General features: G+C 34.6%; 1 protein-coding gene across 3 annotated transcripts in view; it reads left to right on the top strand.

Annotated features, from left to right (window-relative positions):
• prkg1a (protein kinase cGMP-dependent 1a) overlaps positions 1-27,818 on the top strand; it is a 147,308-nt gene that overhangs the window by 83,381 nt on the left and 36,109 nt on the right. For all 3 annotated transcript variants that reach the window (NM_201030.1, XM_087277707.1, XM_087277708.1), the window contains 4 exons: positions 10,888-10,993; positions 14,197-14,260; positions 20,996-21,073; positions 25,140-25,234. In NM_201030.1, coding sequence (NP_957324.1) covers positions 10,888-10,993; positions 14,197-14,260; positions 20,996-21,073; positions 25,140-25,234 — 343 coding nt within the window. The remainder of the gene's footprint in view (positions 1-10,887; positions 10,994-14,196; positions 14,261-20,995; positions 21,074-25,139; positions 25,235-27,818) is intronic.

The raw sequence follows: 27,818 nt of genomic DNA on the forward strand, positions 1-27,818 counted from the left end.
TCGAATATGTGGATGATATCTGGATCTTTGTGTTGCTCTTCACAGATTTCTGCAGTGGAGATCGGAAATTCTGTTTTTTGTTGAGCAGAATACACAAGACAACCGGGTAGAGGATAACTTGGTTTTTCAGTAATTGGAGTTGGAGTTATAGCAGAAATGCTATTGTGGGAAGGTGCACTTCTTTGATGTTGTGCAGGTATATTTCTTTTATCTCCAACAGGCTGGTTGCTGCGTTGCGTGGAAGCAGATGCAGAAAAATATTGCGGACAATTTCCTGGGGCATGCTGACCTTTACATCTCCAGCATTGAACAGAAGATCTCTCTAATGAACGATTGGAGGTAGGTTTGGGTGCTATAGGGTTACTTGAGGTTCTTCCCTCATACAGTAACTGCTGTGCAAGGTCTTTCTCAAGTTGGTGACCAAGTTTTACCAATTCATCTACAGTCTTTACTCTGCTGCGCAGTTGACTGGCCAGGTAAGGATTAATATTTTTTAAGATCATCTTCACCAGGTCATTCTCACTCAGTGAAGGTTTCCATTTTTTGCAAAGAGCTCTATAAGAGAAAGCAAAGTCTCTAATAGTTTCCTTTGTCCCTTGGACTCTGGTGCGGACTCGTTCAGCCAACTCGTCTTCATAATCTTCAGCGAGAAATGCTGATAGGAATGCGGTCTCAAACTCAGTCCAGGTTTTTATATTAGCTCTGGCGACTTCCCACCAGTCTCTTGCGGTACCATATAAAACACTGCGAAAGGTGGCCAAGATTTCAGTATCATTCAGGGGATGTACTGCTAGAAAGTCATAACAACGGTTTAAATATGACAGAGGATCACCATCATCAGAAGATCTACCAAAAGTGGGAAAGGTCAATTTCAAATGATCACTTTTGGGTATGGTACTTGTGGGATGAGGTAGGTGTAAAGGTAAAGTATCTGTGCTTGGGAGAACAGCGTCATCTTCTGAATCGGTGGAAAGTAAAGGTGTTTGAGTCATCACATGTAGAGCAGTCACTGGTTGTGCAAAGGGTTTGATATTAACAACATCAGACTTAAGCTCTTTGATGGAATGAATTAGAGCATTAACTTGGCTGTTGCATTGACTTATGGCTTGTGAAAGTTGATCATAATTTTTCTGTGAATTTTTTTCAAGGTTTACAATGTCTCTTTGTACCTCCAGCTGCAATTGCTCAACCATGAATCTGAATTCAGCCGTTAAAGCCAGTTCGCATTGCTTCAGATTATCTTCCAGCATCACTTTAAAAGCTTTAATTAACTGTCCACTGTCTTCTGACTCAGGCTGTTTCTGAGTAGCGAATACAGTTTGAAGATGTTGATGGTTGGAGTCAATTTTGGTGGTCAAAGTTTCAAACTTTGACTGAAACTGTGAAGAGGTTGTTGCAACTTCTTGAGTAAGTGTTTTTAAAACTTCATCTTGCTGCTTCAGACAATTAAGAATATAATCCCAGTTTCCTTGTACCTGTGTTGATAACTGATATATTTCTCGTCCAGGAGTTGGGAGAAATACAGGCAAGTCATGCTGAGTACTTGCAGATGATGGTGTGGCTTTAGCAACAGAGCACAACTGCATGGAATCCTGGTGAGGAGATGAAGAGAGAGGAGCAGTAATGCTTGGAGGTGGAGATCCAAAGCGCACTTGAGTTTGGAGAGGGGTTTGGTGGAATTGGGTAGCAGATGAAGAAAGAGGAGCAGTAATGCTTGGAGGTGGAGATCCAAAGTGCACCTGAGTTTGGAGAGGGGTTTGGTGGAATTGGGTAGGAGTTGAGTGAAAGGTGGAAACTTGCTGTGGTTGAGAATGAGGCTGTTGTATCATTTGTTGCACATGTGGCCAGTTAGGGGTTGCAATGTCTGGAGGATCAATTTCCACACAGGCAAATGGTAATGGGGGAGTATTGGCCATGTTTGGTGGAAGGTAATATCTCTAAAGGGCACAGGTAAAAAAATGGCAAGAAAATAAAAAATCCTAAATGAAAACTGGGTATGGTCAATGTTTGGTGAAAAGGAGAAAGGAGCACCAAGAAATAACAATTACAACAGATAAGAAAAACTTACAAAATATTCACAATTGGCAATAAAGATGTAACCCTTTCACTAAGAACACAAGGTTGTTTTTTTTTTTTTTTTTTTTTTTTTTTGAATGAGAGTTCAAAGTTCAGAGTTCAATGTTCAAAGTTCAGTTCAAGTTGGGCCACGCCCCACGTTGGGCGCCATTTATGTAACGGTGGCTGGTAATAATAATTCAGTTTAAATATAATTTGAATGAAGAAAAATAAATTTCAAATTTCAAAAAACAGTTTTAGTGGGATTCGAACCCGGGCCCGTCTGCACCACGGTCCAACGCTCAACCGCTAGTCCACGTGACCGCTAGGAAGTTTCAGATTTTTACGGCCCTTAATCTCACTCCCAGCAGACCTCAAACAAAAAAAAAAATAATTAGTTATCAATATTTTTAATTAAACTTTGGGCGCCAGACAAGATTTCCTTGCCAAAAAGAAAAAACATTTACTAATACCCTGGTTAGCTACAGCCGGCATTTAACCACCATACACAATGCAAAAGAAAAGGAAAAATAATAACAACGCAACACACTTTAAATGAAATCAACTGTTCTATTTATATCACACAATACAACAAATATATTTTCTAAATAATAACGAATTCTTTTTACCCCTGTTCAATCTTGGTTGAACGATTTTTAACAACAACAAAAAAAAAGAAATCACTGCTTAGATAAGTCAATAAAATAAAAGAAAGAAAACATCAAACAAACAATCAATCAAACAAACAATAATAACGTGTGGCTGAGGTAACAGAAACCAGAGAGAAAGAGAATTGCAAAGAAGGTTTGTGAAATTGAGTAGCAATGGGTGTGGATTGTATGGGTGTATGAATGAATGTGAATGACCTAAATAACTGACCCGGCAAACAACGCTGATTCTGTACAGGTCCACCTTGGCTTTCGATCCCCATAAGATCCTGCAGACCCCTCGCACTTAATCGCTCGTGTAGTTTTTCTGGTCAGCCTGTCCACCATCACTTTCACACCACAGTATTTACCGCCACACCTCCATCTTCAAAGCCAACAGCTCTTCACCTTTTTCTCACATTTGTTTCTCGTCTTTTTCTCTCCCCACGATTTCACCACCAACACACGAATAAAAAACCCATCAACTCCAACTCCAACAACAACAACAGCCACCCCTAAGCAACCCTCAAGACCACCTTTTATGGTCTCCTATTGTGTACCTGCCCTTCCGCTTCCTCCCGACCCCGGAAATAAGGTTTTGGAAGCTCGAGGGAGGGCAGAACAAAGCAGCGCCTCCTAGTGGCACTTTGAGAAAATGGGAGAGCATTTTATTCACCACAGTTTTTTTCTTTTGAAAAAACGATTTTCAAGATTTGATCCAATTTGTTATCCAAAATCCTAGTGGATTACTTTTGAAAAACCAGGCCCTGTTGACATCACCTGTTTCAAATCACATCATTATATATTCACTTTACCTGATTATTAGCCCTAAAGTGCTTCTGTCACAACGTTTTTTTAAATGTATCGCAAGTCTGAAAGACAAGAAAGGATGAATAATGACAAATGAAATGAAGTTGACCAGACAAAACATAAAATATTTTGTGTTCATATTGTCTACAATGAAATACAAGTCAAAGTAAATTTGGAAGTCACTACTTACTATTGTTTTTGCATTTTCCATACTGTCCCAACATTTTCTGATTTGGGGTTGTACTGTATAAGTTGCTTGCATAAACACCATAAATCAAATTGTTTTGGTGCACTTTTATGCAAGACATCCTATAACGATCACATCTTTAATCTTTATGATGAGAATACCTTGTGTTTTGTTGAACTTCAAACACGCTTGACCACATGAGCATACAAATGCAAAATGACCAAATACATTTCTAATCTTTTTAACAAATTGGTTATAAGTAGGCAAGCACTGAAAGTGTGTGTGTCTTGATGTAATAAATAACAAATGTGTTTACATTTAACCCAAGTACAGTAGGTATGTATTTGAAAGGCTGTTTACTTTTGTTATCAGAGACTATTAAAAGATTTAAGGGCATCATGAATTCAGATGAATTCCCTTACCTGAGCTGAGTCAGTGGCTCACTGTTTATTCACGCTTCAGTGTTTTCTGATTATTCTTCAGCACTTCAGGAACTTTTCTTTCAATGACAAACACATTTTGACAAAAGAAGGCATCGTTTACCAATTCATTCCACTTCCACATACATCAATGTCACCTTGCTTTTGTTGCTCTACGATTTGCGATGCCTGTTATATCCACAAAACCTGTTTTCACTTTGAATAAATCAATTTTTTACTTTAACAAATCATTGTAGTCTTTGTAGTGTTGTTGTTTATTTAATATTAAAGGCACGATATGCACACTTCTTTCAATCAAATAACTTGATAATTAGAGGTGTGAACCTATACTGGTCTCACGGTTCGGTTCGGTTACGATTATCATGCCTTCGATTCGGTTCAATTCGATATCTTGGTGCATCACGGTGCATTGACGATGCTTTCTATATACAGTGTTATATTTTAGGGGGGAGGCTATAACAAGCTATCAGTATAAACACACATACACACAGCACCACACTGTCTCTCATTCAAACACATACACAAACATAGACAGCACCAAACAAACAAACACACACACACACACACTTAAGCCCTCGCAACAGGGAGAGCTTGCGCTGAGCGGAGCAGAAAACGAAAAAAAAAAAACAGAAAAAAAAGAAGCACTTTTCCGACCGTCCCTTGCTGAAAGCTCATCTCAGTGCGAGCTCTCCCGGCTAAACACATATTGCGAGGGCTTAAACGGAGCAGTGATCGTAATGTCGAGCGAAAAAAAAAAGAAAGACAGCTGTGAAACATTACCAGCTTTGTCTTTTTGTAGGAAACACACTTTAGATGTTTTTAGGGTAAGAGGTTTTTGAGTTATTGCCGTCTATAACTTAATGTGTGTCAGGAAAATCGACCAAAACCAACTGAACTGCTCTCATTTCTGGCGCCCCCCTGGATGTACAGCGCCCTTAGCATATGCCTATGGTGCCTATGCCACGGGCAGGCCATGAGTTGCCTGAGTGTTGTAAATACTCGCGCTCACCTCCCTCGCGACAGAGCGCATAGGAGATAAATGACGTCAGTACATAATAACCGGTTATGAAAATTACTGAACCAATACACAATTGTCTGCATCGCAGTGCACCGAAGAAACAATTAATTTTGACACCCCTATTGATAATAAACTTCCAGTACTTTTTCTGTTATGGTCTTAATTCTCTATATATTATTTCATACAATATATTGTTTCAAACTACTAAATGTCAATACAAGTCACGTTAAATATTCAACATCATTTAAAGCATATTCCACCCATTCCCACATGGACTGATGATTAGTATCGTTCAAAAGACTACTAAAACCCCATCTCTCCCTCCCTCACCTAAACCACTGTGAACAAAACCAGGACCTCCTCTCCCCCACCACACCACATGACAACCTCAAAATAGTATACAATTCTGAGTGTGCCTCACACAGGTGAGTGGGCTTGACAAACCACCTGTAACAAGCACACTTTTTCATCTCTCTGACCAGCATATGCCCCAGTTTTGCACAATTGCAACAGACACTTTCTAATGTGGTGTATTTATATTTGTTTTAATAAAAACAAGCTTAGATTTGTCCACCTGTCAGGTTTTGGAGACGTATGTATCACCGTACAGGGCACAAGAATAGGATGTGTGTATGGATATAACTATTATTGCTCATTTATTTATTTGCTGGTAATTAGAACTGAATTTAGAAATAGTTTTGAAACAAATCTTTGCGCTTAACAAGCTAAATAAGATATGTAGGCTAATGAATGTCTTCAGTGCAGTGTGTAGAACACCGTTTCCTTATCCACAAAAGTTAAGAAAGGTAAAGAGGCCGCAGATGGTCTGTTTAACTGTTTCCACTTACAAAGTCCGCCATGTAAATAACGAATGCGCCATGGCGTAATGCAACTGACTCTAAAAATGAATGGGAGATGAGACTCTGATTGGTTTAATGCACATTAAGTTATCAGAAATTATAAAAGCAGCATTGCGCGCTTGTTTGCCTTCTAAACACTGTAACATTAATGAATATTAATGAAGTTGCACAATACAGCGCACTGATTGGTTTGAACCAAGCCTTACTCATGAATAAATGCAGCACACTCGGAGACGTAATAGGGTGCTCCCAGGTACAGACGTCCAGTCTGCATGCTGGAATACATGCTAAGATCTCATGGCCGTGACACAGCTTCAAAAATTTGTTTCAAACCGGAAGAACGAATTAGCTCGAAATAACGCAAAAACAACCAATTTTCACTTTAATGAAATATATGTGTCCTAATAGTGTTTTTAGCTGTGTGGGACACGTATACGAAAAAATGTGTTTTTGTGTTTCGTGACCCCTTAATTCTCTGAGCACTAACAATTCCTTTGTATAATTAGCACTTCTTGTGTGTATTGCCTCTTCTTGTTGAATCGCTGAATGCCTCCTCAATTGTTCTTCCTCAATTGCTCAAGTCTCTTTGGACAAAAGCGTCTGCTAAATGACTAAATGTAAATGTAGAAGTCATGAGAGCAGACCTAAAGGTCATACTCAATACTCAAATAAAACAGTGAAACACAAAACATGGGGATATTTAATAATAATGGATATTTTTACAGTGCAAATCTCCATTGATAGCTTGTAACAAATAAATAAAAAAACATCATTTGTAACTGAGAACATAAAGAAGTGAGAGCATCGATGTAGTTTTGATACGTCATTCGGCTGTTTGTGTTTCATTGACAGTTGTTGACAGCGAGTTTCTCTAAGCTGTGGACAGATCTGCTTGAGTCAGAGTTCAGTAGACCGTAGGAAAGGCAATAATAAAACACTTTCCTAGAACGTCGCCTCTATTTCTGCAATGTCGTCTTCACTCCTCGCATTCCTTCTCCTCGTCTGCACTTTGATGATGAAATACCCAGCAGTCAATGCTGCAATATCTGTAAATATTTAGTCATATAACTGCTGTTTGTCATTATGGTTTGGATACAGCAGTTAAAACATGCTTTATTAGATGTGTTTAGTGTAAATATGTGGATAAGTTTGTGCTTGTTGCCATAATTGAGGTCCTTGTTGCTATTGAAGAGACTCGTAGCTCAAAATGTAATTTTTATGTGTGGGTTTATATGAACATGCTCTGTAAATGTTTCTGCAGTATTTTTGGAGGTATTGTGTGCCAGTGATGTTCCTTTATTGAGCTCTTATGCATTCTGTGTACTTTTTAAACGCGTGTCTGGATGCCATTGAGCCAAATGAATACAGCACAGATTACTTTACAATGCATAGCAATTGCATTGTAAAGTGTTGCATTCAATGCATAATGAGATTAAATTTATGTAACTGCAATTTTTTTTTGTGCATTAGAGATCAGTGTGTTTTTTTTATATATGTAATTGAGATGCCGTTGTAGTTTTTATTATTAGTTTTAATTAGTTTTCATGTTATTTCAATTATTTCTTGAGAAACAGAAATGGCTTTAGTTTTATAGAGAACTGTAAAATGAGTTGGAGTATTTTGTAAAATTGTAAAACAAGGTCTTATAATAATAAAAATGGCAGAACTTTCAGAACAGCTTTTCAAATAGACTGTTACAAACCGCATTACAGATATTGCAATAAATATTACAGATGCACAGTATATTGTGGCATTTTTCTAGTTGTCCTTTCTGTTAAAAAGTCATGCAGTATCAGAAGAAACTTATTTTATTGCCAATTTTGCATTATTCTTATGTTTTTTCAGGCAATGGATTTTATTCATATAAAAGACAGCTAGGGTCAGTTGGAATTTCTGTTTGGAGTTTGCATGTCCTCCCCATGTTGGCGTGGGTTTCCTCTGGGTGCTCGAGTTTCCTCCACAGTCCAGAGACATGAGCTACTGTATTGTTGAATTGGATGAACTAAACTGGCTGTAGTTAATAAATATGTGTGTAAAAGAGAGTGTGTGTAGGTGTTTCCCAGCACTGTGTTGTGGCTGGAAGGGTATCCGCAGAGTAAAACATACAGTTGAAGTCAGATTTATTAGCACCCCTGAATTATTAACCCCCCTGTTTATTTTTTTCCCAATTTCTGTTTAACAGAGAGCAAATTTTTTCAACACTTTTCTAAACATAATAGTTTCAATAACTCCTCTCTAATAACTGATTTATTTTGTTATTGCCATGATGACAGCACATAATATTTTACTAGATATTTTTAAGACACTTCTTAACAGCTTTAAAGGCTTAACTAGGTTAATTAGGTTAACTAGGCAGGTTAGGGTAATTAAGCAAGTTATTGTATAACGATGGTTTGTTCTGTAGAGTCGAAAAAAAAATAGCTTAAAGGGGCAAATAATTTTGACCTTAAAATGGTTCATGAAAATTAAAAACTGCTTTTATTCTAGCCGAAATAAAACAAATAAGACTTTCTCCAGAAGGAAATATGATCAGACATACTGTGAAGTTCTGTTAAACATCATTTGAGAAATATTTAAAAAAGAAAAAAAATCAAAAGGGTGACTAATAATTCTGACTTCAACTGTATGCTGAAAAAGTTGGTGGTTCATTCCGCTGTGGCGACCCCTGATGTATAAAGGGACTGAGCCAAAGAAAGATTAATGAGTGAAAGAAATAACTTTAGTTTTACAGAGAAGTGTAAAATGTGTTGGATCATTTTGTAAAATTGTAAAAGCAAATGTAATTATAATAATAATGTCAGAACTCAGCGACAGCATTTTAACTGGACTGTGAGAGACTATTTATTCCATTATTATTATGAATGCATAATATATTGTGACATTTCTAGTTGGCTTCATGTTAAAAATTCATACAAATTCATGACGTTTCAGAAGAAACCTCTTTTATTATCTGTTGCAAATTTTCATTTTATTTTTTTCAGGCAGTGGATTTATATAAAATATATTTGACCATAAATATTATTTAACTATGAAAGTTACTAAATGGTTGCTCAGTTGTTACCACTGTCACCTCACAGTAAGAAGGTCACCCGTTCAAGCCCTGGCTGGGTCAGTTGGCATTTCTGTGTGGAGTTTGCATGTTCTCCCCGTGTTGGCGTGGGTTTCGTCTGTGTGCTCCGGTTTCCCTCACTGTCCAAAAACATGTGGTATACTGTAGGTGAATTGGGTAGGTTAAATTGTCCGTTGTCTATGTGTGTGACTGTGTATGGATGTTTCCCATTACTGGGTTGCTGGAATAGTTGGCAGTTTATTCCACTGTGGTGACCCCTGATTAACAAAGGGACAAAGCTGAATGAAAATAAATGAATGAGTTGTTAATATGAGGTTTTAAAATAAAATTAAAATAATAAAGAGTTTATATTTATTGGCCTACATATTGGCTACTATTCGTCAAATTGTAAGTGTTTTAAAATCAAAAATGAAGTATCAATGCATCCCTAATAGTTAATTTAGATATAATTTATATTTCAACATCTAAAATACTTATATATCATTCTACACATTCCAGTAAAGCAATGAATAGTATAAATCACAAATAGTCATTTAAAATGTTCAAATAACTGAAGTTTATGTATAAACTAATTTCGAGAGGATCACGTGCTTATGATTGCTAGCGGCTGGATCCGCATCATCCAATTCACTATGCTCCAATCAGATGACTCCTAAACTACTATAAATACCCTGGGTTTCATTTCACTGCTATCTTCGTTTTGAAGAGTCCCCTTTTTTATGGCTTTACCAAACCAGCAGACATTTCTGTGTGGAGTTTGCACTTTTTCCCCATGCTCATGTGGGTTTCCCCAGGGTTCCCCGGTTTCCTCCCACCGTCCAAAAACATGCAAATTAAGTTAATTGACTAATCCAAATCGGCACCATAGGCATGCTTCTAGTATGTAGTTATCTCCAAGAGCAATCATTTAATGTTCATAGGTTAATACAGCAGGGGAGTTCTCGAGATCTTCCTGAGCTCAAACTCCCCTCCCGGAACCCTGGGCTCGAGGATCTCATGAGCTCAGGCCTCTCTCCCAGGACAGCATGCCAAACAAGCTTCTATAATCAACCATCAGCTAAGTGTGAACTCTTGAACTGTGATTTAGAAAGATCTTGTCAACTAAATGTTTTTTGCACCCTTGCACCAACTTTGCTTGCCAAGCCTTGACTTACATTTAAAGTCAAAATGATTAGCCCTCCTTTGATTTTTTTTCCCTTTTTTTTAATTATTTACCAAACAATGATTAACAGAGCAAGGATTTTTTTTTTTACATTAATTCCGATAATATTTTTTTTCTTCTGGAGAAAGTCTTATTTGTTTAAATTTACTGCTAGAAAAACAGTTTTATTTAAAAAAAAAAAACAACAACAACAAGTTAACAAATGTTCAATATTGTTAGCCCTTTTAAGCTATATTTTTCTTGATTGTCTACAGAACAGTCAATCTTGCCTAATTACCCTTACCTGCCTAATTAAACTAGTTAAGCCTTTAAAATGCACTTTAAGCTAAATGTCTTGAAAAAATATCTAATTAAATGTTATGTTATCATGTCAAAAATAAAATAAATCAGATTTTTGAAATGAGTTATTCAAACTATTATGTTTAGAAATGTGTTCAAAAATTCTTCCTGTTAAACAGAAATTGGGGGAAAAATATACGGGGGGGGGGGGTAATAAATCACTGTATGACTTCAACTGTATGAGAACATACAAGAAACATAAAAAAAATCACAATCATCAGTATGAAAATACATCATCAAAACATCACAATATGAAATACTTTGTTCCCAAACTAAATGAGTGTTTTTTGTGATTTCAGCGGTGTCCAGTGTGAAGTTATGGGCCATCGACAGACAGTGTTTCCAGACCATCATGATGAGGACGGGCCTAATCAAACATGCAGAGTACATGGAGTTATTGAAGAGGTGAGCAAGCACATCTCTTTCTTTATCATCTGACATCTTCATTTGCATAATGGCACCCCGAGAAGAGAGCACGGTGCTGCATATTTTACATATTAAAGACAGAATCCGGCATTGTTGGGCTACTGAGCCACACTGGATGAAAGAAGTCTTCATCAAAGACTTTAAAGACATCCAGGCAGAACAGACAAATTTCTTGGAAGCTTCTACAATTCAAAGCCTCAGAAACTGACTATTGCTCACTATATCTTCTTCTTCCTTTGCTTTCGCCATCTCTCTTTCTCTCTCTATTTTATGCATTGCATGAGAAATGTAGAGCCTTCGTTTTAATGATTCATCTAATGCAGTTAATGTGCTGTTACTTACTATTTGGATAATTAGAGCTAATTTTGTCAATGATGCTTTGAACTAACAGCCGTTCACAAACAAAAGTAGAGTGAATTATGTGTGTGGATGCATTAGACACACTGAATTTGCACATTTACTGATCTGGTCTATAGACGGATTTGATATTTAGCTTTCATATTCTGAGCTCTGAGTTAATCTTTACTTCTAGAGAAACAATGTATAATACAAAGTCATATGAATACTTTGGATACACATATTTATTGAAATGTCTGCTTATTTGCATGTTTCTGCCCCGTCTCTTTCTCTCTATATATTTATTTCACAATTTTATTTTCAGATGTGTGTAAAAAAACATCTTGGCTTGTACAAAACACTACACACATGTATATTTTAATTTTTTTTTACAACAACAAACAAAAAATAAAGTAAAATAAAATAAAACATGACTAAGAAATTGAAGGTAGATAATTGAGTGCAGTAGGAAAAAAGATGCAATGCTTTATAGATACTGTAAATATGTTTCAAGAAAATATTATTATTATTATTACTATTATTATCATGATTATTATTATATTATTATTAATATTACTATTATTTGTAATTTTATTATTATTATTACTATTATTATTACTAATAATAATAATAATTTAACAATATAATAATAAAAATAATAATAGTTTATTAAATATTAATAAAATATTGTAATAATAATAATAATAATAACAATAATAGTCATCCTCATCATCATCATCATTATCTGTTAAAATATTTTAAAATTAATAATAATAATAATATTAATAATAATAACAATAAAATATTGTTAACATTATTATTATTATTACAGTTATTATTGTTATTGTTATTGTTATTATTATTATTGTTATTATTATTATTATTATTATTATTATATAAAATTATACCACAATTATAATAATACATGATAATAATGTAACAATGTTGTTGTTGTTGTTGTTATTCATTCATTCATTCATTTTCTCTTTGGCTTAGTCCCTATATTAATCCGGGGTTGCCACCGCGGAATGAGCCGAATTAATGAATAATAATTATTATTGTTATTATTTTTATTTTATTTTTTTATATATATTTGAATGATAAATGAATCTGTAAAAGATATAATTATATATTAAAAGTATAGAAATATAATAAAAATACTATTAAAAATCTAATAGTTTTTTTAAATTTTTTTATTTAAATTAGTAATAATAATTGTTTTCATAATTGTTTGATCATTTTCATGTAGCGTTTAATCAAACATAAAAAAAACGTTATCCATTTATTTTTATTCATTTAACTGAAAAATAGAGCAATTAATTTAGTTTTTTCTCTGACAATTTGCTCTTGGCACAAAGCTCAGGCATAATTGTGAATATGGTGTGAAACTGCTTGCCAACTACGGCTGTTATTATCCATTTTTTAACTGACCTTCAGCCTCTCAACATTTTAACAGGACTGGCACAAAACGTGTTTTGAAAGAAAAATTTCATGGGTTATTAAAGTATTTGAAGAGATTGGATGCAAAAACCTCTAAGTGCCGTCTAATATTTTCTTTTAAAATGAGCATTTTTCTCAGGCTCCTTTGTTTTTGTTCAGTTATTTCCATTTAAAGTTAATAAAGGAAACATATTCTGCGCCATAAAAGTGAAATAAATGAATCTACGTTCAGGAGGCAGAGAAAAATGCTCATTTTAGGAGACATTTTCAGGTTTTTGCTTCTGAAAATCTGCATTTATAAATAATGATGAACACCATCAGGCTCTACTCATATTACAGTACATAAATAGCATGGATGAAGTAAAAATATTTGCCGGTTTGTAATACTTTTGCAAGGCTTAGTCACAGTACTATTATACTGAGTGAAAACGCCCATCTCCAGAACTGCTTCTTTGAAACTCAAATGATGAAATAGGATTTCTTGTCATGCATTCATCAGCAACCTTTTCAAACAAGATGATAAAAAAAATAACACAGTCATTTTCAGACACAAATATTTGCTCAGTGTGTCTCCATAACACTATTCTCTGCTTCAGTCTAATACTAAACGGTAACAGGAAACTTTAATGGAGCTTTGAATTTTTTATGGCATGTAAAATATTTATGCAGAAGCTGTTATTGATGTATGATCATCTCATGACACACGGCAGTGAAACAGAGACTCTGGCCATCTTTTTTAACGTGTGTGTGTGTGTTTGTGTGTGTGTGTGTGTGTGTGTGTGTGTGTGTGTGTGTGTGTGTGTGTGTGTGTGTGTGTGTGTGTGTGTGTGTGTGTGTGTGTGTGTGTGAGTGTGTGCGTATGTTTGTGTTTGCTAATGCTCAGATCTCATCTGGGATCATCCTAAACATGATTCATTAAGATCAATTACAGCTTTTATTACATAATCTAGATAATGCCTTGCTTTTCTGGCTAATTGGCTCAGCGTATACCAACTAGCCGGATGCAAACCTTTCAGCCATTACCCACTGCATGAGCACAACTCTTGTTGGTTGCACTCGCGGGATTTAGGGATATTATTTTTATTTTGATGGTCAAAAGAGCAGCTCTGGATTCATTTCAATATGTGATTGTGACTTGCTGTTTTGATCATTTTACATTTCAAGAAAAAAAAATGTAGGAGTAGATTTTTCTTCTTAAAATAATAAAAATTGATTACGCTTTCTCCTTGATTTTTTTTCCTTTTAAGACTTTTGATGAATGCATTTTGCTTGTCTACTTCATGCCCTCTTCATAAAAGTAGGGATATCTGGAAGCAGGGCATGACTATATGTTTATGTCCATTTTAAACGGTAGTTATTTGTCATTGTAACCAATAATATTGACTTGTGTTGTTCTTCAATTACAGTGTGCTGACGTTCCGGGGTCTTCCAGAGGAAATATTGAGCAAACTGGCTGATGTCCTGGAGGAGGTGAGAGATCTTCAAACACAAACAGCATTAAATCAAAGCACTGATCGCTCAACATTCACTCTCTATAAGCAGCGCTCTAGCTTATTTATTTACCGTTTTGAAGAAAACAACCAAATTATTATTATTATTATTATTATTATTATAAATATTATTATTATTATTAATATTATTATTATTTTAAATGTGATAGATTTTAAATGTCCATTTAATGAATTAATTTATTTTTTGCAGAAATTAAGAGAAATGTTTTTGGTTAAAGGATTTATTACTAGAAGTACATTTCACATTTACACACCTGACAAGAAAACCTAAATGTTGTTATACAAAAATTTGCTGATTTGTTCAGTCACATTGTGACTGTTTTAAACTAAATGAATGAATGAATTTATTCATTCAAAAGAGTGAATTGGTAAATCAATAAATAAATACACAAATAAATGAATGAATGAATGAATGAATGAATAAATTAAAAAATGAACGAATTAGTAAATAAATAAATAAATACATGGATTAAATGAATGAATGAATCAATCAATGAATCAATCAATCAATCAATCAATAAATACACGGATGAATAAATGAATGAATGAATGAATAAATTAAAAAATAAACGAATGAACGAATTAGTAAATAAACAAATAAATACATGGATTAAATGAATGAATGAATGAATGAATGAATGAATGAATGAATGAATGAATGAATGAATGAATGAATGAATCGATCGATCGATCGATCGATCGATCGATCAATCAATCAATCAATCAATCAATCAATCAATAAATACACGAATGAATGAATGAATGAATGAATGAATGAATGAATGAATGAATGAATGAAAGTGAATTAGTAAATCAATAAATACACGGGTGAATGAATGAATGAATGAATGAAGCAGTCAATTAATACATAAAGACATGAATGAAGGAACGAATGAACGAATGCATGAATGAAGAAATCAATCAGTACATAAATATATGAATTAATGAATGAACTGAGCAGTCAATTAATACATAAATACATGAATGAATGATTGAATGAATGAACGGGGCAATCAATACATCAATATATAAATGAATGAACGAATGAATGGAGCAGTCAATAAATAAAGACATGAATGAAAGAATGAATGAACGAAGCAATGAATCAATAAAGATGAATAAATGAATGAATGAACGGTGCAGGCAATTAATACATAAAGGCATGAATGAATTAATGAAGCAATCAATCAATACATAAAGACATGAATGAATGAATGAATGAATGAATGAATGAATGAATTAAGCAATCAATGCATAAAGACATGAATGAATGAATGAATGAATGAATGAATGCATAAAGACATGATTGAATGAATGAATGAATGAATGAATGAATGAATGAATGAATGAATGAAGCGATCAATCAATGCGTAAAGACATGAATGAATGAACGAACGAATGAATGAATCCATCCATCCGTCCATTTATTCATCCATACATCCAAACATGCGTCAGTCAGTCAGTCAGTCAGTCAGACAGACACATGAATGAAGTCAACAGATTCCATCAGTGACTGTGTTTTTAAGGTCAGTGAGTTATTAAAGCTCATTATTTACATATTTTTAGACTTTCTTGACCTGCAGTTTAATGCACATGGTTCAGTGCACTGAAGTGAATCATGAATCACTCTTTCTGTGTTAGATGGAGAATCACCAGCCCTCTCTGTTCACAAAGCATCAAAGCGGCAAAAATCAATGTTTTTTAATCTAAGAATAGCATGAGAAGATGAGTCGTAGACATGGTGGATATCTTGTGACGTGAAGCTCAGAATTTCTAACAGAGTGAGTGATGGAAAGACACAGTTTTTTGTGTTTAAGGGCCAAAGGTTACTGTTTTCCATTCGCTGTAGTCTTGGTGATAATATTGCATTGGCTGTTCTTCACCTTTGTAATAATACCTGATTCAACCTCTTTTTAGTAATTTAACAAAAGAGAAATTGAGTTTGCTCTTGTAGTTAATTAGGTGTATTACAGTATATCTAATACAAATAATATCAGATATAAACTGTTTAGATGACTATGACTGTGATGTTTTTGCTTATGGATAAAAAAATTATTAAGTTAATAATAATAATAATAATAATAATAATAATAATAATTATTATTATTATTATTATTACTATTATTATTACTATTATTATTACTATTACTTATTATTTGCCTTTTATTATTGTTATTATTGTTTGCTTTACTATTGTTATTAGAAGTAGTAGTAGAAGTAGTGGTCCCACTTTATATTAAGTGGCCTTAACTAATATGTACTTACATCAAAAAAATAAATACACTGTACTTACTGTGTTTATAATGTATTTGAGAACACTTGTGGTGCTTTTGAGTTGGGATAGAGGTTGGGTCATGGATAGATTTAGTGGTATGGGTAGGTTTAAGGGTGGGTTAAGGTGTAAGGGATGGTCAACAGTGTATTTACAAATGTAATTACAAAAGTTAATTACAGATTAATTACATACATGTATTTAATCAAGCATAAGTACACAGCAAATACATGTATTCACACAATAAGTACAATGTAACAAAGTATTAATTCATGTGTAAGTACATAGTAGTTAAGGCCACTTAATATAAAGAGGGATCGAAGTAGTAGTAGTAATAATTATTATTATTTATTTATTATATTATTATTATTATTATTATTATTATTTGATTTATCATTAATATTATTAACTTTATAATTGTTATTACTATTAGTAGTAGTAAAGATAAATACATAAATAATAATAATAATAATAATAATTATTATTATTATTATTTATTTTTTTTGTTACTTTATTATATGTTTTATTTATTTATTATTATTATTATTATTAATATTATTATTATTATTATTATTATATTGAATTATTATTATTTATTATTATTATTATTTATTATTATTATTATTATTATTATTGGTCACTCTAACAAAAATAATTACAATAGAAATATTGTCTGACTTTAGCATTAATTAAAATGTTGCTAATATTTTATTTAACATTTTATAAAAATAAAAAAAACTAAATACATAATATTGTTGTGCATTTTTGTGTTTTTATATAGCTTGTTTCTTGATTTTAAAAAGATAATTTTAGATTTTATTTATTAATTTTTTTTATCTCAGTAAAAAAGGAAATATATATTAACACAGTATATAATAAGTTTTATTTTTATTTCTGTTTTAGTAAGTAATAAAATATTATCAATTTAACATTTACTAATAATAACCTGTGATTGTTTTTGTAAATATATTTCTGTTAAGCTTTATTTACATTTTTTGTAAGTTAGTAACTTATTTGTAGCAATTGCTAAAATATTATTTCCATTTAAACGTTTAACAAATGTAACTGGTGATGTTTATTAACAAATCAGTCTCAGAGGAGCAAATATGAGGGCATCGTTTTAAAGTAATGAGTGTATTTACTTTCATTAAATGTGTCTGTCAGTCGATATTCAAATACAGGTCAATCTCTCACTCAGTTCTGCCCTCGATAATTCTGTGACGTGGTGTGCTAAATAAATGTTCTGAATGTGCAGAGAGTGCAGCGAGTGTCTTCAGCCAGTGATTGACCTTAAATAAGGAACTGAAATTTGCTCAGGCTTTTTGATCTTAAATGTCAATTTTGCATATGTCATTTTGTCAGAGGGAATGTAATTATTCCTGGGGGAATGAAAGTCTGGACTCAAATCTCTCTCATTGCTGTGGTCCATGTGGTCACTTAATTTTAATGCAATCCTCCATTTATTGAACATATTGAGGAACTGTATTCAGAATTTCTCACTTTTAAGATTTCTCACTTAAAAAAAATAAGTAAATATATAAAAATATGCACCTAATTTCCCAGTACTGGGTTGCAGCTACAACGTATGCTGGATAAGTGTTGGCTTCATTCGACTGTGGCGACCCCTGACGAATACAGGGACTAAGCTGAAAGAAAATGAATAAATGAATATGCACTTAAAATATTCTTACAATCTAGGAATGTTTAACTAAATTGCATTTATATGAAAAAACACAAATACTCTAAAGACAAAGAAAAAAATCAAATAAGTATTGGACACTTTCTGGAGCTCAGAATTGAATTTCATTACATTACGTTACATTAATGAAGTTTAAAGAGTGGGTATACTTACAATGGAACATTTAGGACCAGTGTGTATCTACTGCAATTTAAAATGTCATAAAGGAGAACTGAAACTGCATTAATGCATCAAAATTAGCTTTTATAAAGTCATAGTTGCATTTCTTTTTGTTGTTATTTTTATTATTATTATTAAAGTCAAAGCATAAGCAATAAGGTTTTAAATTAGCTTATTTTATTATAAATAAGATAATAAAAAAAACTACAATCCATGTATAGTTGCAGCTATAATCTTTAATTCAAATTATCTATCTATCTATCTATCTATCTATCTATCTGTCTGTCTGTCTGTCTGTCTGTCTGTCTGTCTGTCTGTCTGTCCGTCTAATACTGCAATAAATACTCAATTTTGTGGCACGGACGGTGGCTCAGTGTTAGCACTGTCACCTCGCAGCAAGAAGGTCGGTGGCTCGAATCAAATCTAGGCATTTCTGTGTGCATGTTCTTCCCATGTTGGCGTGGGTTTCTTCCACATGTTCTGGTTTCCTTCACTGTCCAAAGACATGCGCTATAGGTGAATTAATTAAACTAAAATGGCCATAGTGGATAAGAGTGTGTGTATTAGGCTTGGGCGGTATCCAAATTTTGATATCGTCAAACCTTCTCCCACACACACACACACACACACACACAAACACACACACACACACACCAAAAAACAGCATCCACGCAGATGCATGCATGCGTGCTCGCTCGCTCAGGAGCTCCCTTTCAAATTACACCAGAGTTACCGACCGCTCCCGCCCCGTTTATTCGGAAACTCATTCCCGCACCGCAAGAAATCTGGTCAGCTCCTGCAGTACAGCAGCGGGAATGTAGACCTCTAGTTCGTATTTACCACGTCTCCCTTCTCGTTCTGTCGAAACCGGAAATACTGCCAAACTGCAGGTCATTTGGTGCGTGACTCACCTCCTCACCTCTCTCTCTCTCTCTCTCTCTCTCTCTCTCTCGCTCTCTCTCTCCTCCACACTGTCACGCAAACGCATTTGTAGGCATTAAATAAATAATTGTAATATTTAATACTTGTCTCCTATATAACTGCATTGTTGTTTATGACGGGATAACAGTATTGAAACTGATACCATTGCTATTTTTAGATCCTGTGGTACACCATAATACCGTATTACTGCCCAAGCCTAATGTGTATGTGTGAATGTGAGAATGTATGGGTGTTTCCAGTGCTAGGCGTTGGCTGGAAGGTCATCCACTGCATAAAACATATGTTAGAATAGTTGACGGTTCATTCCACTGTGGCGACCCCTGATAAATAAGGGACTAAGCCATACCTGTCAAACCTCCCATTTTTCCCAGGAATGTCCCGTAATTTAAAAGTCTATCCAGCTATCATCCCGTAAAGGTATATTCCTGTATTTTTCCCGTATTTTCTATCTTTCTATGAAGGGGGGCAATAAACATTAAAGAGCTGATCCTCCCTTTTCACAACCCATACCTTTTAAATGTGAATTTATTTTATTTAGACATGAAAACACTTTAAAATAAATATAAAAAAACGATGGGATTCCCTTTCTTTCCATTACAGGTGCCGATGAATAGCGATAAATAGATGCTGTTTCCCAAACGGATTCTGTACACGCGATTTGAAGCGGAGCAAAAGGGGAAACTCTGGATTTTGGGTGCATGTTTGAACAGACATATACACATAATAATAATTATAATAATAATTATAAAACACGTCGACCCTGCTGAGTTTTCTTTTAAACACAACAATTTTAGTCTTAAATGAGCATAAACAGTTAGGAAAGCAATCGAATGCTTTCATTAGATGTGTGTGTTTTTAAAGTGACACCTCTGTAATTTAATGTAATCAAATGAAAAATCTAAATGAGAGATTCATTCGTTGCTCTTTAATCAGAATATATAAATTATACAGAAAAAGTTAATGAGATTTGATAACTTGATTCTATTTCTTTATAATAGGTATTCATTTGAATAGCTTACTAATTTATTTGCAGCTTTTTCTAATGCATACTATTTATTCTATCCTATGTAAATAATAAAACATATTACTGACCGTTTTTACAGTGAAACAGCTCGAGATTAACATATTTTGTAACTTATTTTCACATTGTTCACCAGTGTTGACAGGTATGGACTAAGCTGAAGGAAAATTAACCAATGAAATACTCAATTTAAATTGAAATGAAAATAAATCAAATTAATTAAATAACATGTTAAGTTTAGTTTAAAATAGAAAGTTCATTCGCATTTTGTCATTGTGATTTTACTTACATTTTTCATACACTATTCAGAAAGCTATATCCCGTCACTGAATGCATGTGTGTGTGTTAGTTGCTGGAGGTCAAACTGGAGGTGAAGCTGGAACAAAGTGTTTGCTTGTGTCAGAGTCTCTCCTTTCTGCTGCAGGTATCAGATTTCAGACGAATGTGTCTGGAGGTCACGCTTTTTTTCATAGCACACCAAGGCTCACAGAGATGTTCTACACATCTGCTATTCAGACCCTCTGCCACCTGTGTTTTTCTCCATCATCATCTTTTTCCATATCATCTTCGCATCCTCGAAGCAATTTTCTTTCTTTTCCAGACCCACTATGAGGACGGCAACTACATCATTCGCCAGGGGGCAAGAGGAGACACTTTCTTCATTATCAGCAAAGGAAAGGTACAGTATGTCTGCTCAGTGCACATACAGTTGAAGTCAGAATTATTAGCCCTCATGATTTTTTTTAGCCCCCGTGTATTTTTTTCCAACAATTTCTGTTAAATAGAAAGATTTTTTTAACACATTTCTAAACGTAACATTCTTAACAACTCATCTCTAATAACTGATTTCTTTTATTTTTGACCTGATGACAGTAAATAATATTTGACTAGATGTTTTTCAAGATAGTCAGCTTGCAGTGCAATTTTAAGGCTTAACTAAGTTGAATAGATAAGTGAGGGTAATTAGAAAAATCACTGTATAATGATGGTTTGTTTTAGAGAAAATCAAAAGTAAAATATTTCTTAAGGGGGGTAATAATATTGATCATAAAATGGTTTAAAAACACTGCTTTTGTTCTAGCCGGTTACGACTTTAATGTTTAGCTCTAGAGGTTAAATAGGTAACATTTGATGTGACTCAGTTTGTAGTGAGTTGGTGGCAAAAAGCGAAGGGGACACATTAGCCCCTTTCACACAAGCAGACCTTTCCGGAAAATAACCGTCAATTTTCCGGAAAGGTCTGTATGTGTGAACAGGCCCTTTTTGAAAAAACTGGTAAGTTCGTTCTGGCTATTTTCCGGTAAGAGAAGTTGTAACATTTCTGGTTATTTGCTGGAATGCTGCGCTGTGTGAACTCAGAAGAAAGATTGCCAGAAAGAGCGCGTGCACGTCTAGAACGTGCTGACGTGAGACGTCTGCTTTAGCCAATCAGAACACTCAGACACATTCACGTCCGCGCGGTTTATGATAATAAAAGCCTCTGAATATTTTTCCAGACACATTTAGCTGCTAGGTGTTAGTCAGATAACATTTATATGCTCCTTCTTAATGCCAACTGTGTAAATAATTATCGATAAGATGCTTATGATAAGCCGTTGTTTGTTTACCTTCAAGCTCTGCTTCATTCAGTTGCTTGGCGCGTCGCGTGTGCCCGTGAAACAGCCTGTGAGCGCCAGCACACACACATATCATGTACATCTCGACGTGCGAAAGTGTTTCTCTATATGTTTTCATCGGAGTTGTTCACAATACTGATCCATCCACAGAGTTTGTAATTTAGTCAAATGTTTACAAATACAAGCGCAGCCGTTTAGAGCTTATTTCTGGTTAATGATGTCAGAATTTACTGATATTTTGGAATTGATGTGTAAATGTTTTTTTCTGAAAAAATTCCATAACATCCTCACCTGTGTAAACAGCACTTTTTTTAATTTACCGGTAAAGTCACTCTGGAAATTTTTCGAATATTTACCAGTATCACTGTGTGAAAGGGGCTTATACTGTCAGTGAGCGCCGTCTTTCGGATGAGTCATTAAGACATTATATACCAAGGTCCTGACCTTTTTTGGTCAAAAAAAATCCCATGGCACTTCTTGTAAAAGAGTAGGGGTCTAGCCCTGGTGTCTTGGCCAAATTCTCTCCATCGCCCCTTACCCATCATGGCCTCCCAATCATCCACATCCACCGTAATGGCTCTATCACTTTCTCTCTTCTCCAGTGTGGTGAGCGCACTGGCACTGTTGTCCTGTGGCTGCCGTCGTATCATATAAGTGGATGCTGCACACTGGTGGTGGTGTGGAGAGACCCCCACATAATTGTGAAGCACTTAGGGTGTACGGCCATACACAATAAATATGCTATATAAAAATACACATTGTATCACATTACGAAATAGCAAAACGACAAGCAAATAATACAAAAATAAGTGAACTTATGTACAAAAGTGAGCAGTCAAACAGCAAAAATATACATAAATTATTGTATGTTATTAAAGGGGAAAAGAGAATTTCAAGTGGTGCCATATTAAAGAAAGCAACATAACATGAACACCAAAACTAGCTAAAAATTACCCTCTATACTACCTAATAGTAAATAAACATCTTCAGCATTTGCACGCTATTTCTAATACTACACTTCTAACAAAAATATACGTAGAAAACTTACAGTGAGTGGTGCTCACTTCTAAACTAGTGTGTATAGACAGTGAAGTTTCCTGCATGTTGCGAGGTGTGTCACGTGACTAGGCATGGGATGATAACCGTTTTCAAGGTATACTGCAGTTTGAAAAAGTCAAGGTTTTAAAACCATCAGCATTTTCTGCAATATTGTTCCTAAGGTATGTGTAAGATTTTTTTATCTACTTTTAAATTTTTTGGCTTTTTATGACAACAGTATCTCCAGCAAAAAGACATCCAAAATCTTTTTGATTGTAAAAAAAAAATCAAACAAATGAAGACAGCAGAAGTCAATGATTTGTTTGAAATATTTAGCCTGACATTTTTTCTTCTTCAAAAAACTTTAAGGGCCCTATCATACAGCCGGTGCAATGTGGCGCAAGGCGCGACGCAATTGTTGTTTGCTAGTTTCAGCTTGGAGCAAGAGTCGTTTTGAGCTGTTTAAATGGCAAATTCATTTGCGCTCATATGTGCGCCCATAGACGTTCTGGTCTAAAAAGGAAGGTGTGTTGAGGCGCATTGCTGGCGCGTTGCTATTTTGGAAAACTTTAATAGATTTTTCAATAGACCAGTACAAAGCTGGTCTATTGTCCAGCTCAGAGCGCGTTAGTTGTGCGCCTCGCTTACACACTGCTTAATACACATAAGATGTAGAGCAATACGCACATATCTTTACATATGAAAAGAATAAAAATATTAAGTATATATATATATATAGGATATAATAAGAATAGATATTGGATATAAATATAAAGGATTAAAATATTACAAAACATTATTTTCTAGCTTACATAAATATAAAAAACACTGCCTTCATGCCTTCTTCATCTCGGGAGGCTTTTTTAGTTCATTTATAACAATTTGCTTTTGTGTAATGTTGTTATTATTAGCAGTATTATTTATTTTATGCATATTTATATTTGTTTTATTAAAAACATGCTTAGATTTGCCCACCTGTCAGGTTTTCGACCATATGGGGCACAGCATGTGTATTATGTGTATTAGGATATAAGTTTTTTGAGCACATTTCGTTATTGTCATGTAAATAGCAAGTGCGCTATGGCGCGACGCAACTGCCTGTGAGATGAGACTCTGATTGGTTTATTCTCAAAACACACCTATAACTCATTAGGAAAATAAGCTCAACCCTTTTAGACCATGTGCTACGGAGCAAAGTGGATTCTTCCTTCCTTATATTAGCAAAAGTGGATTCTGACACGCCCTGAATGCTTTTGCTCCCTGCGGTTTGCACTTTGCACATGGATCGTCAAAATAGTGCCCTAAATGTTTCTCAAAATAAAATAAACTGTGTTCAAAAGGTAAAAAAAAGTTTATGCTTTTTACCCAGACATTTAGGAAGAATATATTTTAAAGCAGTAATCACAATACTGTGAAAGTGCAATATTTTTATCCAAGGTTAACATACCGTCAGAATCTTATACCAGCCCATGCCTACACGTGACATCTAAACTTCTCTATTCCCAAGGAAATTTGGACACCAAAGATCAAGGATCATGAAATACGCACGTACAAGACTGTAACAGTGTACCAAAACTGAAAGGAGAACACAGTTCAAACTCTAAAGTCACATCAACATAATAGCACACATCACAAGCCATATCACAAACACACACACACACAGAGCAAAAGGCAAGAAAGACAGAAGGAAGAGAACAGGCTTCCCTGCTCGCATCCCTTTAAACTTTGGGCTTCCTACATGATTAGCAGCGAAGGTGATGATGTCACATGGAGTAATGAAGATTGACGTCTTCACGGACGAATGGAAAACTGGAGTGGGCGATTCTAAGAAAAGTGTGAGATCGAGAGAGAGAGAGCACAAGCAAAACACACAGGCATATACATTGGGTGCAACATAGCCCAAATAAAACAAATAAGACTTTCTCCAGAAGAAAAAATATTGCAGGAAATACTGTGAAATATACCTTAATCTGTTAAACATCATTCGGTAAATATTTGAAAAAGACAAAAAAAATAAAAAATAAATTCAAAGGAGGGCTCATAATATTGACTTCAACTGTAATTGACTTTTTCTTCATCTTTTCTGTCCAGGTGACTATGACGAGAGAGGACTGTCCCGGTCAGGAGCCTGTTTACCTGCGGTCAATGGGGAGAGGAGATTCATTTGGGGAAAAAGCTTTGCAAGGGTTAGAATTTCTTTTTTACTACTGCAGACATGCTGGTTGAGTGTTGGATTGTGCTTTTCATAAAAAGAGAAGTTTAGCAGTTTTACATTACATAAACATAAAGTAGACATGAAAAATAATAAAAAATATTAAACAAAAAATAGAAGAAAATACCCTAAAATGAAGAAAAAGGGTGCTTTTTGTCCTTTTTTGCAGCAATTTAAAGGCACGATATGCAAGTCAGACTGTTTACCTCAAAGAAACTGAAATCAAAGCAAGATTTAAACTCACCTGCCACTATATTAGGTACACTTACTAGTACCCGGTTGGACCCCCTTTTACCTTCAGAACTGCCTTAATCCGCCATGCTTCAACAAGGTACTGGAAATATTCCTCAGAGATTTTTATCCATATTGACCTGATACCATCAATGGAGATTCGTCGGCTCCCATTTTATCACATCCTTAAGGTGCTCTATTGGATTAAGTTCTGGGGACTGTGGATGCCATTTAAGTACTGTAAACTCATTGTCATGTTCAAGAAACCAGTCTGAGAGAATTCATGCTTTATGAAATGGTGCGTTATCCTGCTGGAAGTAACCATCAGAAGATGAGTACACTGTGATCATAAAGGGATAGACATGGTCAACAACAATACTCCGGTAGGCTGTGGCATTAACACAAGGTTCAGTTGGTGCGAATGAGCCCACTCCATTACACCACCACCACCAGCCTGATCTATTGATAGAAGGCAGGATGGATCTATGCTTTTGTTTGATCCCAAATTCTGACCCTACCTTCAGAATTTTGCTGCAGAAATGGAGACTCATCAGACCAGGCAACATTTTTCCAATCTTCTTCTGCCTAGTTTTGGTGAGCCTGTGCAAATTGTAGCCTCAGTTTCCTGCTCTGAGCTGACAGGAGTGGCACCCAGTGTGGTCTTCTGCTACTGTTGCCCATCTGAATCAAGGTTGGATGTTTTGTGCATTTTGAGATGCTCTTCTGCAGACCTCGGTTGTAACGAGTGGTTGTTTGAGTTACGAGTTACTGTTGCCTTTCTATCAGCTGGAACCAGTCTGGCCATTTTCCTCTGACCTCTGGCATCAAAAAGGCATTTGTGCCCACAGAACTGCGGCTCACTGGATATTTTCCTTTTTGACCATTCTCTGTGAACCCTAGATACTGTTGTGCGTAAAAATCCCAGTAGATCAGCAGTTTCTGAAATACTCAGACCAGCCTGTCTGACACCAACAACGATGCCAATTCATTCAAAGTCACTTAAATCACCTTTCTTCCCCATTCTGATGCTCAGTTTGAACTGCAGCAGATCGTCTTGACCATGTCTACATGCCTAAATGCATTGATTTTCTGCCATGTATGAATTTACGTAAAGGAGCAGTTGGACAGGTGTACCTAATAAAGTGGCCGATGAGGGTATATGAGATAACATTTCAAAAATGTGATATTTTTTGCACCAAAACTGAAGTATCTCATATCTTATTTATGTCATTAGAACATTAAAACAAGAGTGATCAGATGACGTAATAATAATAAGGATCACAGTTGCACTCTTGATACTCATTTTGATACTTTCCTATACATGAACATGTTTGAAAACACAGCACCTTTTGTTTTTAAGAATGCAAATGCTTTAAATTGAGTTTTTATTTTTATAATGTCTGTCACAGTTCACAAAAGTTTCATTAGTTAATGTTAGTTCATATATTTACTAATATGAACTAATAATGACCAATACTTGCACAGCATTTATTTATCATAGTTCAATATGTACTAATTACATTATTAAAATCCCCATTCATGCTTGTTAACATTAGTTATTGCACTGTGAGTTAGCATGAACTAACGAGCAAATATATTAACATTAGCTAACGTTAACAAAGATGTATAAATATTGTAATAAATATATAGTTCACCAATAATACATTAACTTATACAACCTTTTTGTAAAGTGCTGCTAAAATATCTGTAGTAGTTCACTCTTAATTCTTTTCCATAAGCATAATTTATAGATCATTTTAAATAAGTACTGTGATGACTACAAATGGATTTGTGAAATCACCAGTGAGAATAATGGGCATCATTTAATTATTATTTGTTTTTATTGTTTTGATATTTAGATGACATTTATAATTTTAAATATCACGCAAATACACCCCCCCCCCCCCCCACCACCATGATCATGAAGTCAAATGTCACCTTTGCTTTGTTTATGAGATTCACCTCATTAGTTTTGTAAAGAATGTGGCGCCATCTTGTGGCTGCTGATATAAACTCTCATGGAATTGCAAAAAGTCCTAAAACCGTTCACTGTTAATTTGACATTACCATATTGTTTAAATACACTCTTCACTCACACTCATATGATCAGGTACTGTAAAACCTGCTCTATTCTGGAGTTACTGTATATTAAGCTAAATCTCGTTTTCCAGGGAGCGTTTGTTATTATTAGATTTACATGTTTATATTTATACCTTTTCCTCTATTTTCTATCTGTGCCAATTGTGCTTTGTTCTATTCAGTTTTCTTTATTCTACCATACTCTATATATCCTCTTCTATGCTATTAAGTTCTGGTTTAACATGGTC

Source organism: Danio rerio, chromosome 13, assembly GCF_052040795.2.
Source record: "Danio rerio strain M-AB ecotype USA chromosome 13, GRCz13ab, whole genome shotgun sequence".
NCBI classification, from domain to species: domain Eukaryota; kingdom Metazoa; phylum Chordata; class Actinopteri; order Cypriniformes; family Danionidae; genus Danio; species Danio rerio.